The sequence below is a fragment of the Montipora capricornis genome, chromosome 2 (genome assembly GCF_036669925.1).
Source record: "Montipora capricornis isolate CH-2021 chromosome 2, ASM3666992v2, whole genome shotgun sequence".
Lineage (NCBI taxonomy): Eukaryota > Metazoa > Cnidaria > Anthozoa > Scleractinia > Acroporidae > Montipora > Montipora capricornis.
The window spans coordinates 64573079-64593244 of record NC_090884.1 but is presented as its reverse complement, the minus strand read 5'-3'; the positions used below and the strand labels follow the sequence as shown (position 1 = coordinate 64593244).

The 20166-nt window shown below is 41.1% G+C and overlaps 3 protein-coding genes across 7 annotated transcripts in view; 2 read left to right on the top strand and 1 right to left on the bottom strand.

The window, feature by feature from the left end:
* Positions 1-20166, bottom strand: part of LOC138031474 (TNF receptor-associated factor 2-like) — a 527459-nt gene that overhangs the window by 326737 nt on the left and 180556 nt on the right. The gene's annotated exons all lie outside the window — the stretch shown is intronic.
* LOC138031427 (uncharacterized) lies at positions 123-11349 on the top strand. 3 transcript variants are annotated; one of them, XM_068879130.1, is made up of 2 exons: positions 123-277; positions 3150-11349. In XM_068879130.1, the coding sequence occupies exon 2, from the start codon at positions 7298-7300 to the stop codon at positions 10043-10045; it is 2748 nt and encodes a 915-aa protein (XP_068735231.1). In that variant the 5' UTR covers positions 123-277; positions 3150-7297; the 3' UTR covers positions 10046-11349. The 3 variants fall into 3 exon arrangements, with proteins under 3 accessions (XP_068735231.1, XP_068735235.1, XP_068735226.1); XM_068879134.1 differs by lacking the exon at positions 123-277 and adding an exon at positions 1713-1999; XM_068879125.1 differs by lacking the exon at positions 123-277 and adding an exon at positions 2367-2604.
* The window catches only part of LOC138031406 (E3 ubiquitin-protein ligase rnf213-alpha-like), a 105440-nt gene continuing 97064 nt past the window's right edge, over positions 11791-20166 (top strand). Inside the window, exons 1-3 of one of the 3 annotated variants that reach the window (XM_068879116.1) lie at positions 11791-11916; positions 12206-12397; positions 16575-16912. In XM_068879116.1, coding sequence (XP_068735217.1) covers positions 12208-12397; positions 16575-16912 — 528 coding nt within the window. In that variant the 5' untranslated portion in view covers positions 11791-11916; positions 12206-12207. Of the gene's footprint in view, positions 11917-11988; positions 12398-16574; positions 16913-20166 lie in introns of those variants that run through there. The other 2 variants (XM_068879105.1, XM_068879109.1) reach the window with 2 other exon arrangements.

Genomic DNA, 20166 nt, shown 5'->3' with positions numbered 1-20166 from the left:
CCCCAGGGTCTCTCTTCTTCACTTCCCTGGGAAGAAGAGAGACCCTGGGGACGAGGTTGCCGTTCATACGTTTTCGTGGATATTGCCCTGCGAAAAATGCTTTAGCGATCATTACTGTTGAAAAGCAACAAAGCCGGTGGAAAAAAAGGCAGCAGAAAAGTTTTCATTTGACATGGAGGAAAAACAGCTGGTTTTCTTGAGTCTAGTAATAGTGACATCAAAAAACTGGTCGCAAAGTACAAAAAGTCGACAAAAGATGCTGTCAACGTCTTTGAAGGTGAAGAAAGCTATGAGCATACTTTGGAGATTAAACCTAGTCATTTTATAGAGAAGAGAATTTAATACACTGTGTTTACTAACTATAAAAGCCTGGCTAAACGCTCGCAACATTTTAACACAACATCTTGCAACATTGTTGGGCGCAACATGTTGCGTACGTTTGGCCACCCCAGTTGCCATATGTTGTGATATGTTGCAACATGTTGGATGATGTTGGATCAAATTTGAAAAATGTCACATTTTTCGTGCAACATTTTGGATGTTGCAACATTGTTTGCACTAGGGCATGCGCGTTAGGTCCACTTGTTGCGCGCTAGGCGCCTGGGGCGCATAAACATTGACATGTTGCGTTGAAAAAGTTGAAAACGTTGCGTACGTTTGGCCAGCCCGTTCAACAGATGTTGCAAGATGTTGTGTTGAAATGTTGCAAGCGTTTGGCCAGGCCTTAAGGAGAGAAAAATTCCAGCTGCACTTGAAAACAATGTCATCCAGACTTTGCACATTCTGTCTTTCATGGATGAATAATATTTCTCTTTCAGTAAGCAAAAAAGCACCTGTTTTCGAGTTTTCGACTCGCACTGACAATTAAAATGATTTGATTTTTTTTCTGAGACCGGCACGCTTTCTTTCTAGTCAAATTTTGAACAGTGCATCACAAAAATACAATCAAGCATCACATTCAACACTGGTTTTATTTACGAGCGGTTTTTTTGCCCTGTATGTAAATTAATGGTAGGGTTATAAACTAAATAAACCCCTTGGTATGCTGAGTGATAATGTCCTTGGCTGAGAAATTGTCCTCAAAATTTCATATTTGCACTCGAAGCTTTGTTTCTCGGCCAAATATTCATTTTTCGGACAATATCGCAGCCGCGGACATTATCAGCCGACATACCAGCCGCCACAAGGGGTTTATTTACTATATATTCAATTTAAGAAATTGATGTCAGGTTTTCATGCGTCTTTCCTGTTATTGATCATGAGTTTCGTCATAACATTGCCAAAGTAGCTGTGAATCCACGAAGCGATAGTCGAGTGGATCCGCAGACTACTTTGACAATGTTATGACGCAATTTATTGCCAATAACAGGACATAAGCATGAAAAACTGACATCAATTTGTTTTTTACAATAACAAAAAGGCAGCAGAGGGGTCAAAATTAAGTCAAAACGAGAAGAACGCGAGACAAAAATGCGAGAAACTTCAATTTTCTTTAATCTGACGCGACCAAATTGATAACTTGTCTGGCTCTCTTATTGGCTAATGGAAAAATCGGAGACTTGCTATTGGTTAAAACGTGACAGATCGACGTTTCACAAAATGTTGACAATAAAAATAAGCTAATGAGCGCGCGAGAATATTGCAGTCATTGTAAAAAGCCGTTTTGACCAATCGGATGAATTTCCCTAGGCACTTCAGTACGTTATTCACCCAGCGTGGAGAGGGATTGGGTAATAGCGGGGTGAATAGATGAACAATGGAATGCAAATGAACATGAAACATTATATAATGCCAAACCAGTGACTGGATTTTAGCTAAGTGAACCTTAAAGGAACATCACTCTTGTGAAGGGTCTTTGTTGTTCCTTGATATCGGCCACTCGGAGTAAAACTGAAACGCCCATTTTGTTGCGTTCCTGTTAGCCTTTGGAATGCAGTCTTCCCAAAGTCTTTTTTCTCTTTCTTTTCCGTCCTTGGCGGCCTAAACTGTCGTTTTAGAGGTATGTTGTCCTTGGTTCAAGAGCCCTCAAAACAATAAACCGGAGCTTTTTTACGCTTACCGGCCAACGTGAATAAAATTTTTGGCGCGTCCTCTTATGTAACACTAGGTAATTAGTGTTTTCTTCATTGTTCAGGGTGTTTTTCGATTCCCAGGCGAACTGAGCTAGTCTTTTTTCCATCACGATTAGTCAAAACGGCTATTGAATATGGAGGAGTATTTTAAGCCATTTAAAACACGCGCAGCAGGTGTTTTATCAGATATATGAAATCTCTCGGGATTTTTTGTACGTGATAAAACACTCCTTGTGTATTAAATAGGAACTAAAGCGCCGACATGATAAGACGTCCCCTCAATGAATTTTTTTTTGCGTTGGTTTCCTCAGCTCTCGCACACCATAAGCTTTTACGCCAAACCTGCCACATTTTGTTGGACAGAATAATCCAGAACATAGAACCGGAAACTCCTTGTCTACTTTTTCTCGAATTATGTCAAGGTTTTTCATCGTGCCACAGAATCTATAAAGAACAGGAGCCCTGATGAAGGAGGATTATTAGGCGATTGCTAAGATATATACAATCCTTGGGCTGCAGGGATGGCGCATTGGTGAGGAAAGGAAAGGAAAGGAACTTTGTTTGTCTAGTCGCTCTAGCGCTGGAGCACTATTGTCACTAATCGGGGAAACTATAAACTGAAATTAAAAATCAACGCAAATCATTGTCAAATGTTGGTTTTTGAAGAGAGGGCAAACGAGAGTACCGGAAAAAAGCATCTCGGTGCAGAGTAAAGAACCAACAAACTCAACCCACATATGGCCACACTGGTAGGAGACGAGTGCTCGCACCACTGAGCAATCTCTGCTCTCGCCTCCCACCAATGTGGCCCGAGTTGGATTCTCAGACTCGGCGTCATACGTGGGTTGAGTTTGTTGGTTCTTTACTCTGCACCGAGAGGTTTTTCTCCGGTTTTCCCCTCTCATCAAAAACCATTTGATTTAATTTGCGTTAAATTGTTAATTTTAGTTGACAATGTCTCCAATTATCGCTGCAGCGCCAGAAAGACTTGACACTTAAATAAAGTTCCTTTTCTTTCCTTTTATCTGAGAGCGCTAGACCAAGTCCGAACGAACTGAGAGGTTAATTCTTTTGCAGATTATCTTGATACCGCAAGTGTTGGTCGTCCGTCCGAGGCTGGAACACTCTGCCATTCAGCTGAACCAAGAGGGCGGCGGTATACGCCCAAAATTAATTGGATCAAGAATAGAGTCGGCTGAGGGCAGAGTCAATCCCCAAATCGTGTTTCTTTTTAAACCTCACATGGCAGAACTGTAAACTGCATATGCAGCCCTGCAAACATTGTGTGATTTATAACGTTCAATTGAAGTATGTAAGCGACGGAAATCAAGTGAGGCCATGTGATGGATGAAGAACCTGGGCTGATCAACAGCATCAGGAACTTCTTTTATGTGCGTCACCCAAGGAAAGAAAAAACTCTCTGTTTTGTATCTCAAAATTCATTGGTTGGATAATTCAAGGAGATTTAAGGTACTCTGAGATACGTTCGAAAATGTAAGGAACGTCAACGTAAATTGGTCATTTCCTGCCTGCTTAGAGATAAGAAGTCACCCCTTGCGTACGTCGACCCAATGACTTTTCTCATTTAATTTGAGCAATTATTGCACGTTTATCACGAGAGCTGTAATAATGGCCATTTGATTTCACGACCATTACAACTGTATTATATCGCGAGAAGGGAAAAAGCGAGAAAGGTTACCCATTAAAAAGAGGATCGAAAAACGTTAGTTATGAAAAAGTATGACCAGAATCGTCTTTAGGTACACTATTACATTAGCCTCTCTATGATTACAAAGGAAGGTTTAACAGGACAAACATCCTCGCGTGTTATGAAGAGTCTGTTGAGTAATGATAGGCTCAAATTTGCATTACATGCGCCTCCCTGAATCGCTCACTCGATACGCAAGGAATCGAATACCAACCATCCTTGACTGATAGACAGATCTGTTTAAATTCATTTGTTTACTACTTTCTAAAAAACGATTCTATAAACATGAGCATTAAAAACAATAAAACTGGATGACAGGTCCACGTGAATGAAAAACTCGATGGTCAGATTGACTAATTAAAGGATCTATAGTCCACCAAAGGAAAGTGCAAGAGGAGAGACAAAATTACAGAGTCAGAAAGATGTGAAAGTGACTCGAGAAACATTAGCAATAAATCAACCACGCCTCACTTGTCATGAACTGAGATATCATTTTGTTCAATTCTCAGGCTACTAATCTTTTAATTCACGGTTAGGTTTTCTCATTTGCATTACAATCGGGCTATTTTGTAGTTTTAACCCGAAATTGCCTCGCATTCACGTTAGATTAAATTGTCCTCTGATGCAAATGAGAAAAGGGCTATTGGGTAAAACTTTGAGTTAGTTGGAATGGAACTCAGTTCGGCCTCCCGATTGGTACTCAATTCGGATGCATGTTTCTTGTGCTTCAAAAAATTATTAATTTTTCATGAGCTTTAAAAACTGAGAATTCTTTACATGGCATAGATTGTTTTTCTCGTATGCTAATGTTCCTCTGACCATTGAAGCTTTGTTCGGACTCAAGAGGACACCGTTTTTGTAGAATGCTTTTGAAGCCGTTCAATAAACTCGCTGGTCGTGTTTTATTGGGTCTAAAACCACTCGGCTTTTGCCTTATGATTTAAAGCCCAATTAAACACTTCTGCTCGTTTTATTTAGCAGTACTTAATTATCGCAACCTAATACCACTGCAAGCTGGCTCTCCCTTCGCGGTGGGGCACTCTCTCTCTCTCGGCCTCCCATCGCGAAGAGACAGCCAGCTTGTAGGCTATTGTCGTTTGTAAAAATTAGCCCTAATTGACCATCCTTACCGAAGAAAAAAATCGTGCGCAGGTTCCCGTGAGTAATTTTTCTCCAAGGTTTCTCAGTTGTGACAGTTTGAAAAATATATAATATAGTGCAACTTATCCTTAATTGCACTAATTATCTAAACAACTAATCTTATCGTTCCCCCTTAATAATCAAACTAATTTACGCTACAGCACGTACACGGAAAATTAGGCTATTTAAATTGATGCCATGAGCGGCAATTACGTGAATATTCCCTTCTCGCCACGCAGGATCTTTCAGTGACTAAATAATAGTCACCCTTGAACGTTCTTGATGAATCTTAAAGCCTTGCTGATGGCGTATCAAGAGCTTTCGTCCTAACAAATACAGTTAACAAGGCCGGAATCTTAGTTCAGTTCTAAATTTCGTCCGCATTGGTTTCGGTAGCGCAAAGAAAGACCATTCCATCTTACTGAAATATAGCTGATATAGTGCTACATAATATAAACATTTCCGAAAATATGTTGCCTAAGGGAAATTGTAATCACGGTTTTAACGGAACTGTGTAGACAACTTTGAATAAAATGAATTGAAGGTCTTAAAGCTTTACTGCAGGGTCAACAAAGTACATGCACGACGAAATAACACAACAACCTTTGTATTTGATAGCTTTATCGCAAAAAATGAGGAAACCCGAAAATCCTACAATCACGTACATTAGAACAAAAAAGCGGGCACTTGCAAAAGCCGCTGAAATAAGGGTATATTCATGTGTTGATTAAGCTAACTTGATTTATCATCTATCTGCCTCTGCTAGGAGGGTATAATTTTTGTTTCGTCTTTTTAAGAGAATTTCTTCCTCCTGAGCTTTAGCAGCTGTGACCAACTTTAGTACCCCTATTTGTGCGACCAACAAAGGCGTTAAATAGCAAAACGAAATTTTGAGTACTTTTCTTTCCTTAATAAAAGTTCGCAGCAGATATATTAAGTTAAGGCCGGGCGAATCAGATCACTCCCCGATCAACTACCCGGCCACTCTAGCTACTCACTGTAAGTTAAACATTCTGTCGGTTCCTTTCAGAAAACCAACTAAGCTTATATGCAGTAAGCCCTTCCTGAATAGGCTTACTGCATATAGCTCAGGACAAGGCTTTCTGAAACAGATGATTACGAGGTTTCTCATGACAATAAAAGAGTTTGTAACTAATATCACGACCTATTATCATATAACCGACCAAACTTCTGGAATCTTCTGTTTGACGGGGAGTATGCGTAAACGCCCGTTACTGCTTATTTCAATTACGCTCATGTCTTGTGTTAAGGCGGATTGCAGGGGGTAGCGACAATTTCTAAAAAAACAAAAGAGACCAACCATAGAAGTCGGAAGAAAAGATTTTTGCCTATAATCAGCTTCAAAAGAATATGAAATATCTTCCAAATATCCAATTGTGCAATATGACTCTTTCAAAGCCGTATGAATTAGTTTGAATGGATAATGAGTGCCGTCTTATAAATTGCCCCACAAACCAGTTTTGTCAGCCAGAGGTTCTTCGAAAAATCAATAATCGTGAAATAAGCCGCATGTAAAACCAATAACAAAGAGAAGATGAAAACTGGCAATGAAATGAAGAGCCGCTGCCTATTTCCTTGTTTTCTTCCTTTTTGTCTGTAATCGGTTTAGGAACTCAAAGTAAGAAAAGATTAGAGTTCTTCCTTCACCTGCCGAATTCCCATATTACAAAACACAATGCCAAATCTAAGATTTGTCCACAGTAATTTATCAACCCTAATGTGCCGTATATGTCGGTTTTTGCCCGCCCATTGAAATAGTATAGCCAATATCTTGGTTACTCTTTAAAATCGTTGTCTCTAAAATATTGCCCAGTTTATTTGCTCAAGCAAATTTTATATATATATATATGATGACCAGGAGGATTTAAACCTTTCGACAGTTAGCCAATTGCAATGAAAAATGTGATCAAAGGGTATAATTTGGAAGATAGTAATTATTACTGAACGGACGTTAAATGATAAAAGGGAGATGCTTGCTGGAGTATTGCCCAGAAGGATCATAGAGAAACCCTGATCAATTGCATAAATTGCATTAGCTCAGTTGGGATTGTTATTCCGTACAATTTTCCTATTGTCGGGAGAGCGCACCTTCTGTTAACCCAAAGATCTCCATAGGGGAACATTTGATTAGTTGGCAGATGCCGTTAAAGCCTTAAGGGAGGAAAGGAAATTTCTGATAAACAGATAAGACCAATATCAAAAAGCGCTGTTTCAATCTTTGCTGGTTGTCGGTGGCAAATGAATGATTATTGCTTAACAACAGCGATAAGCATGACTTTAGAGGATATAAAATTATTGTAGAGAGACTTGGCCTAGAATCACGTACCAAACAGACTTGAAGCAACTTGGAATTACAATGTTTGCTCGCTTCATCATTTGTGTCTTACTTCTTTTGCCTCGTCTTGCCAATCAGCAGATGCTATTTAATTCAAGCGAACAGAGCGTATCTGCAGTAAATGATTCTTTGCCATGGCTGACAAACGCCACAGCGACAGCGACACCAACACAAAAGGTAGAAACGCCGCAGATATCCTTAGTCTGCAATGGGAGATTTTCTTGTCGTAACAGATGCAACAACGAGTCGACGGAGTGGGATGAACTTTCAAGCGATCCAGAATGCCATTGCGATATTGCCTGTATGGATTACCACGACTGTTGCGCGGACTTCCTCCAATTTTGCCAACCAGTTAGCCTGGTTGATAAACCAGGAGATGAAAAGGCCGACTATACATGCTTCGAATTATCCACCGAGCTTGCCAGTCAAAATCATGGGGTTTTCGTGATCTCGACTTGTGCCGAAGGCTGGATAGACGAAGATGTGCGTGCCAAGTGCTTAGCAGGATCAAAGAGTAGAAATCGAGCATTTACATCAGCCAACATCCTAGAAGACATTCCAGTGAATTTCATCTCTCTTCCAGATCCCGGTACTAGTTACAGAAATATTTATTGCGGTCTTTGTAACAAAGTGCCCGCTCCGTTTCTTCTACCCTTATGGACGTTAACATTTCGATGCAACATTCAACCACCTTCGGATTACAATAACACTCAAGTACTGGACTTTTTGCTGAAGTATTGTCCGAACAGGAGAGTGAAACCTGATAAAGATTTCAATATTCGCACATGTGTACCAGTGGTATCCACTTGCCTCGTCTCCAACCAAACGGAGATTGAAGAAAGATGCTTAAACGCATCAAGCGGACTTATCTATTCGAAACAGACGAAGGAAAATTTCAAAAACCACCATTGTCTGCTTTGCAATGGTTTGTCAGTGAGCGATGCCTTATGTGGACCTCGACTCAAACAAGATATCTTTAATCCCAAATCATTCGAAATAATTCTGGAATTCAGCCCCGCTGATGAATCAATCAAACCAATTAAAGTCACTCCAACTTGTGCTTCTGGCAAAGTCTACGATCCTCATCTGGAAATCTGTGAACCAAGCAGCTCAGTTCTTCGCCCTTCATCTGCCATTCGTGACAAATACCGCGTGAAACTCTGGATGTACCCATTGGATGACCAGATTACGTCCGTATCTCCAAACGAATTTCGCAATTCCCTTTGTGACCTATTTTCCCTGGATCCCTCACAAATAGACGAAATATCAGTTGGAACTGAAGACTTATCTATCGCTGTGGCTTTCAACCTCTATGCTGGTGTTGTTTCATTATTTGATGGCAAGATGACACTAGAAGAAAACCTCAACGTGACTGCCCTTCTCAGTTTCAATAACTCCTTTGAAATCGACATCACAGGCAAAAGATGGGTTGTCCTCAGGGTTACTCAAAGGCAATTAAGCTGCGCTCAATCAGAGGAATTTTTCCCTGGAGAATTTACTCGACCTTCAAACCCAACAAGTTTTGCTTTTGTGAATAAAACGGGACAACGGTTACCTCCAAACCGGTACTTCCTTTTCAAGGATAGCAAAACTGGCAAAGATTCATTGTTGGTGTGCAAATCTAAATTTACTGTCGTGTGCCCGTTCAATTTGGTATCCGTTAGCAGCTCCGAGTACAAGTTATTTCCTAACCATAGTTTACAACTCACCCCCACAGGTCAATTATACGCTATCGGAGAATACGACGTAAAGAACAATACGGCCTTAATTTGCACTAACAATACAAAATTAAATATTACCAACTCATCGCTCCTGGTGCCCAACCCTAATATAGATGAGGTTCAAGAATCAGAAAGCCTCTTTCTGTGGTACTTTACCTTGGTTGGATTTTCTGTGTCAATTCTAACACTGATGTTGACTGTTGCAGTACACTTCATTTTCAATGAACTTCGAAAACCTCTTCCGGGAAAGAACCTTATCAGCTTATGCATGGCTCTTTTCCTGGCCCAATTTATTTGGCTGTTTGGATCTGGTGACACTGATAAGCCTATTTTTTGTAGAGTGGTTGCAGCTGTACTTCATTACCTGTTTCTTGTAACCTTCACCTGCACTGCCGTTATTGCGTTTGACACCCGCCGAACCTTCTCCAGTCAGATTTCCAAAGCCCCCGGCCGGTCTGTTAGGGAAGGACGCCTTCGATTCCTGACGTACATGTGCGTTGCATGGGGTATTCCAATGCTTTTTGTGAGTACCTGCTTCCTCCTTGATAACTTCCAAGTGGTGGAGATTGGTTATGGAAACGACGAAGCTTGCTGGTTAGTGAAAGGTAATGCCAAGATTGTCGCCTTTGGAACCCCCGTAGCTTGCGTTCTTTTGTACAACGTTGCAGCGTTTTCCCATACCATATGGGCCATTAACACTGCCAGGAAGCAGACCACTGGTGTGAAGTCCAACCGTCGAGACCGAGGAGGCGTCGTTAAAGTATACGTCCGCCTTGTTACCCTCATGGGATTTACTTGGTTTTTCGCTTTCACCGCAGAGCTCGTTCACAAGAGCATGATCTACCCCTTTGTGGTGTTGACAAGTCTTCAAGGAGTATACATCTTTCTTGCCTTCGTCTGCAAGACCCGAATACTCAATCTCATAAACGACACATTTCAAAGGTCCAAGAAGGACTCTTCAGCTGCTACACAGAACATTGCTAGTACAGGTGGCAAAGGCTTACAACAAGACCAGTCCAGATCTGAAACGGAGGAAACTCATATGTAGTGCAGTGTGCTGAGTAAATCACGCTAACAAGTAAACACATCAGTGAGCCCAGTTTACAGGCCTTGGCAGCTTTCAATACTTCTTTTCTCGTGTCTAAAACATTCACCGCCTCATATTACATATTAGAAAATCATACCTTATTTGTAAGCTGAAGGTCTGAGTTGCCGCGATACTTGTTACAACGGTTCATTGTATCGTAACTTTCAATTCCTGAATTCCTAAAAGTCCTGATCGTTCAGTCTAAGTGGACACTTTGTATTCAAATTGAAATTCCACCCTATTATGTCCGTTGAATTAAATGTCCTCATTCTATGCAAAGTGCTACTGACGCTAGAAAAAATTGTTTAGGAAAACTTATTGATTGGCAAATTGCTGCGACTTTCAATAGATGTAATATCAACACAAAGAATGAGCGGTCCTACAATGTCTGCATATGCAAACTTGAAACCGTGAACTACTAGACTGAAAAACTCGTTGATTTATGTAAACTCTAATTGCTCAATAGTATCCGGCTCTCCTTATTCGTACATATGCGTATTGTTTAAATACTACGCTGAATTCACGACAGGTAATACAGCTTTAACTGAAGAGAGTGTAGTGTAACGTGAAGTGCTAGATTTCTATCCCATATGAACCATGTGAGCGTTAGCCCTACTGATGGAACTAGGCCCACACAAGGACAGAGGAAAACTATGACCAGGGTGGGAATTGAACCCACGACCTTCGGGTTAGATCTCCGCCGCTCTACCGACTGAGCTACAAGGTCAGACGGGAGCAGGCCGTGGGAACTGAAGATGTTAAAGTCACGGCAATTAACATGTACAAGTACAAGGAAAGGTTACGTTTATACAAACGTTGGCCGTGTAGCACTTATATTTTAAACAGAATTAACTGAAGAGAGTGTAGTGTAACGTGAAGTGCTAGATTTCTATCCCATATGCTGTTTGTCTAGTGATTAAATTAAAGGCTGTTACAACTCACCAGTAAAATACTCCAGCCGCCGTTCTTTCCATGGTCCTCAGATTCCATATTATCCTCCACTAGGCAACTTATCCTCTTCAATTAAGCCCGGCAACACACCCTAGCAGTTTGTTGTAAAACGTTTGCATGTCACGCACGCGTGTAAGAAGAAATTGAGCGAGCTCGGACATCACTGACAAACTTTTTCCAATCTTCACGATGATCTATTATGGTTTACAATTATTTTGCGTGGTGTGATTAATGTCCTTCTTTTACTGATCCAAACAAATCATCGCAATCTCCCGCAGAAACACATCACTCTTTAATAATCAGCACGGCCCAATGAACTCAAACCCCCTAATATACATACACGAAAATGTAAGATGAGGTGTGTTTAATACTTAATTTTACTTTGTTTTTGACATTTTCACTAGTGTGTCGGCGAAGCTTAAGATACCACAATGGTATACAACAGTTCTAACATGACGCCCCCGCAAGGTACATTCGAGAACACTCGTGAACGATGCACTATAGGAGACCGATTGCTGACGAATTTTTGAAATAGAAACATATTCCGGTTATTAATTTACGTACGGAGAAAATATTATATTGTATGTACTCTTAGTGTTTCTATGTAAGTCACCTCAACCGTACCTTGATTTAAAACTGTAAATTGAACTTCTCCCTTTAGTTCAAACTAGGGTCGTTTAGACTTCCGCCATTTTTCACTTCCGCTGGATTTCTAGGAAAACTATTTATTATCACATATGCGATCTTACGATCAGCGAAGCAGCAACGTCATTTAAATTTGTAGGTGAAACCAAAGATTTGTCAGTTGCTTGCTTATGTGTTTTATACTATGACATTTTAAATGCCTTTTTGGATTATTTAGCAGCACGTCTGGGAAAAAGGTATTGTGGACAACGTTATGCACTTCCGCAAAAAACTGATCAGTTTCGGAGAATTTGAGGGATGGTTTGTGATAATTCCAAGAATCCGTAGGGGAATTATTAATGTATAAAAGCAGTGATTCTTGGAAAACGTCTCTTTCGAAAAACAGTTTGCTTAATGTGTGATTTGTTCGTGTTATTTTCAACAACGACCGTAAAACGATCACAATATTCTCAATTGTATGAGTGAAGTTCAGCTTGTGAAGTTTAATCTCCTTGAACAGTTAAATGTAGGTTCACATTTCAGTAGAAATGAATTGCCCTAATTGTGGGAATGACGAACTCCAGAAGCATCATCGCTTCTGTTGTCGGTGTGGCTGGAGACTTGACGAGACGCAAGGAGAAACACTCCTTGGAAAGGTGTGTGAGGAAGTGAAAGCACCTTTTGCAGCAGACAGTTCTTTGCGAACAATATCGGCACAAGTGGAGTCGGCTGTCACAGGTACTGCTATTTGCTTTGCACTTAATCGAACAAGGTTGGCACAACGATATCGATTTTTTGAGTGATTTCTGTATTTTTTTAATTTGAGAGGGCGAAGAATCAAAGTTCTGTCCTGGGTGCGATTTATATTAAAATAATATGCGAATTTATGTAACCGGAGGGAGTCAGAGCACCAAATCGACTTGCACATATTATTTGTCCATCGATGGATACATTGAGTTTCGTTGCAGCCTAACCTCTCACATGCAGTACGCATGGAAGCTACATTCGTTATTTTGATTTAGTTATCTCACCCAAGTGAAATACGGAAAGAAAAGCGCCGGTTCTAGCCCTATTACAACTTTGCAGAGTCAACAAGTTGTGCAAATATTTCAGTAATAACAAAAAGATTTTGGATTGATTTTATCTTATCCTCCAGTCTGTTGGAAAATTCAATGCAAGTCAACGAAGTGTTGCCTATTTTGAAATTTCCTTAACTTGAGCGACAGTCACTTATGCACTGATCCTATCATCGAATTGCACATTCAATATTGTTTGCGATTATTAAAAAACTTTATTGCATGAAAACCACGTTATATTGAAGAAATAATGAACCTATTTTGATTATTATATTTTTTGCCACAAAGAACATACAACAACAAGAAGCTCAAAAGCTTATAGCTGGTTAGACCTCCTAAGGAACATGGCCTAGCGTAGATCTATTCTAAATAACGAACGACTAAGATAAGTACTGAATTAGAGCGGCGTCGTAACAGACAAATCTTAGTGAAGAATTCGCCTATGCAGCAGTCACGACCTGAATGTGTACTTTCATTTTCTATTTTATTTGTGTATACGTTTCAGTTTCTATTTGAACTTTTATATGTAAATATCAAGCGAAGGAAAAACTGTTATTGCCGAGAAAGGGAAGGATAACTCCTCTTACAAATTGTTGGAGAGGAATATAAGTAATTACCCAAGCTTTACGCCAGCCGCACACGGGGAGGAAAGAGCTGAGCAAACTGCCTCGCGAGTCGGTTTTCTCAGCCGTTTTCTCACCGTGTGCGGAGAACTTTTGGTGAGAAATTGGCCTCGCGAAGCCGTGAGGAAAAAATCAAACATGTTTGATATTTTTCGTCTCGCGAGGCAAATTCCTAATTCTGTGCGGCCATCGTGAGAATCGAGTTGAGCTTGGTAAATGAAAATACAAATAAAAATACATGGCATTCTCACGTGACTTCAGTGACGTCGGAATTTCTTCCTCTGACACCATCCTGAACCGCGGGAGTCACGTGAGTATGCCATGTATTTTTATTGGCTGCTTGATTAAACCAAGCTCAGCTCGATTCTCACGATTACCGCACACATTGAGGAATTTGTCTCGCGAGGCCAAAAATATCGAACATGTTTGATTTTATCCTCACGGCCTCGCGAGGCGAATTTCTCACCACAATTTCCCCGCACACGTGAGGAAACGGCTGAGCAAACCGCCACGCGAGCCAGTTTGCTCAGCTCTTTCCTCAAGTGTGCGGCGGGCTTTAACTTCCGCACGTCGCGGCAGACATAGAGTCAACTCTGACGCAGCCCGAGTCAAACTAACTTCTAATGAAGTCAACGAAAAAGCGTTTGACAGTCCTTAATTTGAATTAGTTTTAACGAAACAAAAAATCAAGGGATTTCAGTTTACAATTTAGTGATACGATCTGTTCCTTTTGGAACGTTTCATTTTTCTTTGGCAATCTGCTTAATCGGTGCTGCTTTCCTACTCTTTTGGGTTTAACCTGTGCATATTTGCACCGTGTCGTTGTTGATTCCGATTTGACTCGTTTTTTCACTCATCCTGCGAGCAGAGCCTCCTTTTGTCTTTTTCTTTTATACTGAGGAAAGGAGGCTCTGCCTGAATCGCGTCAACTCTTTGAGGCCACCGCAGCCCGAACTTCTGGACTAGTCAATCTTGTTTTCTTTCGTCAAACCCGTTTTTCCGGTGCAAGCATCCGTTTAGTGATAAAACCGATGGTTATAATTAAGCCCGCTGTACCGTGAAAAACCAAGATGGCGGCGAGATCTGGCATATTAGGCTTGCGTTCGAGACTGTATCCTGGCAACATGTAGCGCATACTCAATAAAAATCTTACTCGAGAACGCAAAATCAAGCAAGCAAAAGAAAGGTAACCTGTGTACAGCCGCCCACTCTCCGCCGAAAAAAAATCGGAGAGGAGCGTCTGTGATATACCGTTGATAATCGTGTTCAGTACCTCATGATTTTTCCCAAAATGTGTGGAAAATGATTTGATTGGTTATTACCCATCGATCATTACATCACTGAAACAACGAGATTGGCTTTTATTTTTATTTCTCCACATCAACACCGTGAGAACCACCGTGAGACATTTTACGATAAGTTCGTGTGTACTTTGCGCACGGTAAAAAATACGAGTAAAAATATTTTTGATGGTCAGAGAGGTTTTTCTTTTAAATCACGAGCGGAATTGTTATCTATGGAGTGTAAAGTGGAAATTGATTCTACGTACAATTGTAGGAATTGTTGTTAACGCTAAAGAAACGAAAGCTCTCCTGATGAATCTTCACGAGGTGAATATATATAGCACTATTCAAAAGATTGTCCACTCGAAAACTTCTCCCGCTATCCCTTACCAGTCAATGTACCTTGCTCAGACCAGCCTAGCCATTCTCAAGAACAATCTACAAAGCGTGTTGCCCTGGAAGATTTGAGATGTGGACATATCGAGGAAAATAACAGCTCATCGCCAACGATCTGTGCTACTCTGAAGATCAGAGCCGTACCCGGTTGGAAGACTTGCAAATACATCCTTTCCTTTAAAGAGTGCTCCTATCCTATAAAGCCAAGGTATCTTAAAACTATCGGAGACGCTCTTCAATGCGCGCACGTTTGAAAAATTTAGCTCCAAAGAAATATGAGCCACGCAACTTTTGGTCAGCGTAGATTACTTAATAATGTAAGCAAAATTATTCCGAAACACGATTAGTAACGGTAAATCACAGACGCTCCTTTCCGATTTTTTTTTTTTGCGGAGAGTGGGCGGCTGTACACAGGCTAAAGAAAGGCTCTGCGAGCAGGGTGTCTTTCACTGGAAGGATCTGGAAAATAACTTACGACTCGAGGTTTTTCACAAGCTGTTGTCTCCTCAGTGAGGGCCACTCCAGGCAGACTACATTTGTGAAGGCGTGAGAGATCCGCGCGAGGGTTTTTCAACGTTAAATGTGACCATTCCAGATTGATAACACCATCCCCATGAGTACTAAACCGGCGCAGTTAACAATTTACCTTCTCAGAAGAAGAATCAAAGTGCCCACACACTGAACCCCTCAGAAGAAAGTAACGTTTGCTAATCCTTGAATAGGACCATTCTATGCAATGACACAGAAAACAATCACAAGATCAAGGGATATTCACTGACTCACTCAGAAATGAACTCGGAGCAACCCCCTCACAAAACCTCAGCCATGACTGGGGTGATAAAATAAGAATGACTCAAGACATGAGAAGAGTAGTCTGACCATGTAGTAACGATTGCATAGGCAGCAATTTCTCTTTGTTTTAAGGCCTAGTCCGGCTGTCTAGATCTGATGCTCTCTTTACAGCCATGCCTAGAATGTTTTGTAGGTCAAAGCAAAATTATTGTGAAAAACTGATATGCAATTAAAATAAATCATTCTGAATACTTCATAATGTTTATTTTCAGTCAGTTTCTCCTACTTCCAGTGGTTTTTATTGAACTAGGAAAGGCACCCCCTACCGAAGAAGTAATCAAAAACTTACTGTATACGGTATTAAGCATGATCCATCTAAAATGAATCTGTAACGTCGATGAGCACTCGTACTCTGTACATGTACGTTTATTACTGTTTCGCACTCCTGAGGCAACCGTTAAACTATTTAGTCGAACTGAGACCAAGAGTCGTTGTGCACGCTGACACCAAAAGCCTAATAATAATATAGATTTAAAATTATTTCACTTTTCCTGCTCGTACAATTTTTGGGACACTGAGTGTCCTTGATTTACGATAATTCAAAAAGAAGATCACGTTGGGTCGCCCACCTTAAGAACCCCACTCCTCTGCAGTCGCTAGCGGGTGTAAAAATCTCGTTGGCTTTCAGTCAATTCTGAGGTCTCAAAACCGTTTAGATAACGAAAAATGTAAACTTAATTTACAGATGGCCAACCTTCGACGGTAAACAATGTGTCTCCTTCGACAGCATCTTTAGTAGACAAGGGGTGCGAAAGAACTGAATCGAAAGACCAAGCAAATGACAGAGGTGAAACAAATAGTACTACAGAGCAAGATAGACCCGTACCTAATGAGCCAGCTTCAAAGGCAGAACAAGCTGAAAAAGCGATTTTGACTGAAGTTGCAAATACAGCCGGGGAGAAAACGACACTGACCAACTCAGACTCAGGGGATGGCCTCGTTAACACCGTTGGTGAAAATTCAGAAAACACACACAAAGCTGAAGGCAGTGCTGAATGGATCTCACCACTTCCAACGTCTAAGGTTTGGTTTGGGTAATTCTTAGCATGACATGTTGATCGTATTTAGTGCACTCGAAAAAATGCGTCTAAATTGATCGTTATGATTATCGGTGACGAATGTGACATGCGCAACGTAGTATTAATTAAGCAAGGTTGGCTCGATTTCCGCCGCTCACTCGACTTCGGGTATCCTCTCCGAGAAGAGACGGCTGGACACGTGAGCGATGGATTGTGTCTGTGACGTAATTCAAAATATAATTTATGCGAAGTTTATAGATGGGGGATAGTGGCATCAGACATCCCAAAACATTGATTTTAACAAAGCAGTAATTGCATAACAATGCTTAAAACGTCAGTGGGAGTTTGGATTCAACCGGCGAATTATCAACAAAATCGATCTTCGGCCGCTTCAGCTGTCACTCGACCTCATCGGCCCCTTCGTTCTACCACCAATAAACTCAGATAGATAGATAGATAGATAGTTTTATTAAAATTACCCTTGCAGCCCGAGGGCTGAATTACGATAATTTTTACAAATGTACAACGTTAATTAATTGTAACTATAAATTATAAAATGATAAATTAAGAAAGTTATTTGATAAGAATTTAACAATACTAAAGCTATTATTATGTAAACACTAAATTACAATTAAGATACAGCTAAAATTTTCCAAAATCATATCATTTAATATATATGAGTTGCAAAAGGGCATGTTATCGGCAATGGCTTACAATAAAACTGTCTCTGAAACGATTGGTTTTAAAACGCGGGACTTGGAACTTGCGATTTTTCCGTGTACGCAAAGTGCCAGAGTAAGGTGGCGGAAGGAGTGAATGAAGCTTGTGATTATTGTTATTACATATGTCTTGAAACATTGAGTTACCAATCGCCTCTCTCCTGGCATACAAGGTAGGTATGCTAAAAACTTCTAAAGCTTGTCGATAAGATAACTCGTTATTGCTTATTATGCGTAGTGCTCGCTTCTGCAGGCGCTCTAACTGATCGGAGAGATATTGCGGTAGAGCGGTATGAAAGACTGAACATGCATACTCTGCGACTGGCCGTATGCAAGTGGTGTAGAAGCTCAAAAGGTCATTAGTTGGTCAGCAGTCATTTCAATAGATCTTGAGGAATTTACTCGCTCTTACATGAGCGAAGTCTGAGGAGAAATTGCAATAGCAATGGATTTGAAAGCTGTATTTTTCCTTTGGCGCCAACTTGAAAATTAGTGAAGTTTCCGAACTCAGGCGGTAGAAACCGACACAATACCATTCATTAGCTTCTCGAAGATTTTCCGTTGTCGAAATCTTAGATGTTTCCCACATTAAAAGCACTGAAAATCTCGAAGATGCCTGGTCAAAGAATACCTTTGCCTCCACAATTTGAACCAAAAAATATAATTTATTCCTGCTCGATTTGTGCAAGCGAGTTTCTGATTGGCGGAGATTAACAATGGCACACCTCGCGCATCTAGCCGTGATTTCGGCAGTGAGCCCATAAGCAAGGCAGTGCTTTTTTCCTTGAAAACTTTGCAAAAAAGTAGAACAGTAAAGGAATTGGAAAGTGCTTACAGTTAACCTCAGCTGCACATTATTTTTCCTTCACCCCTCTCTGACTGATAGTTGCAATACTGGTGCATAAATTTTAAATCAAAACTGCAGAGCGAAAGGGACAGGCAGAATATCAAAACTAAAAGTTCAATTGAGACGACGCAAGCTCCACAACTGCATTCTCTAAGCTGAAATAAAATTGCAAACAGGCGCACAACCGTGATATAATTACTTGTAATGGAACAAAACACGGTAGAGGTCTAAGAGAAACGAGTGTTCACTGACTATGAAGCAGCGCCCATGCGAAAGCAGTGATGTCAAAGTCAAAGTGATGCTATTGCTCGTAACATAACCAAACCTATGGGAGGTCTGACAATAAAGAGTAAAGCTGCAAAGGCAGCTCGTGGTGGCTCTATTGTAAAAGCGCTCAACTAGGTCTGTGCAGAGACCCAATCGGCAGCTTCAAGGATGAAGATCAACAGACAGCTGTCTCCCCTGCAGCAGCTGCAGAGGTTGCGGCTCCTCGGGTTGAATGACCAGAATCATCATCTTCATCGGACTGCTGTAGCGCAGTCAGCCTCAAGTCGTATCCAGGAATTTCGATCGGCCGCCATAGTTGCAATTGCCTCTGGGCTGAAGTCATCCTCTAAGTCCTCCAGCGGTCTCTGCACAGAGGTCAGGTAGCTGGTTTTGTGCCGGCGTGGGCGCTTTTTCCCATGTCGTGGAGTGTAGAGGGCGGAGCTCCTACATGGCTCGTGTGTTGCCATTCTCAGATGGTGTCCAAGAAAACGTAACCGTCGCTGCCTGACTTTGTTCATGGGAGGCTTGTATTGGTCAGACTGTATATCTGTGTATTCCTCACATGGTCATGACTGTGTAGCAGCATGTAGAAACGCATTTATCTTGCTCTCCATATCACCCGATATAACCCAGAATATCCAAATTCAATTCGTGCCATCTGTAACGCTCTTGTCAACTATCGAGAGATCGATTGGCTTGAGATGGCTTTGTATGGAGAAATAAAGGACACAGGTGGTTGAGAGGATTAACACAATTTGCAAGTCGATTGTCCTCTCCACATATGCAGCAAGGGTACTAAGCACGCATATCTTGGGGTTGTGAACTTGTCTGGAAATGAGGGCAGAACATTTTTTTCCACACAGGGTAACTATTCCCGGAGGTCTTGATGTATGTGGGGAGCGAGGAACTCCCAGGAATTCTCCTTCTTAATCTTAGCATGAAACTTGACTGGAAATAAGTGCATATCTGCTGAGATAAATTTCTTCAGTGTGTTGTTACTAACTGCCTTGAGGAACTCGGAAAAACGTTTTTGCCTCCACGTATTCAACCTGTATTCAACCTGCATTGTCGAGAAGCAGAAGGGCATCCTCCAGCACATCCTTGATTGTATCAGGATCCAGGTCCTAACTCTTGCTCTCCTTGTCGATATCATCAAAAGATGTCAAAGCTTACAGTGTTGGTCGAGCTACCGCTGGGAAGGCAGACGCGTTCGGCTAGCCCATCATCAAAGGCAAAAAGCTCCTTTGTTTTGGTGTAACCATGTAGCCTCTTTATATCCTCTTGCATGTTATCCTCCATGGTAGGGGCCACCAAGAAGGACTCAGTATCCTTAAGTTGAGGGTACGGAGACGTTAAATCCTTATACATACATACATACTTAATTGACCACTCCCCATAGCAGCTTTTATGACCAATGAAACACAA

Coding starts and splice junctions, on each gene's coding strand:
- LOC138031427 (XM_068879130.1), top strand. CDS start 7,298: ATGTTTGCTCGCTTCATCATTTGTGTCTTACTTCTTTTGCCTCGTCTT.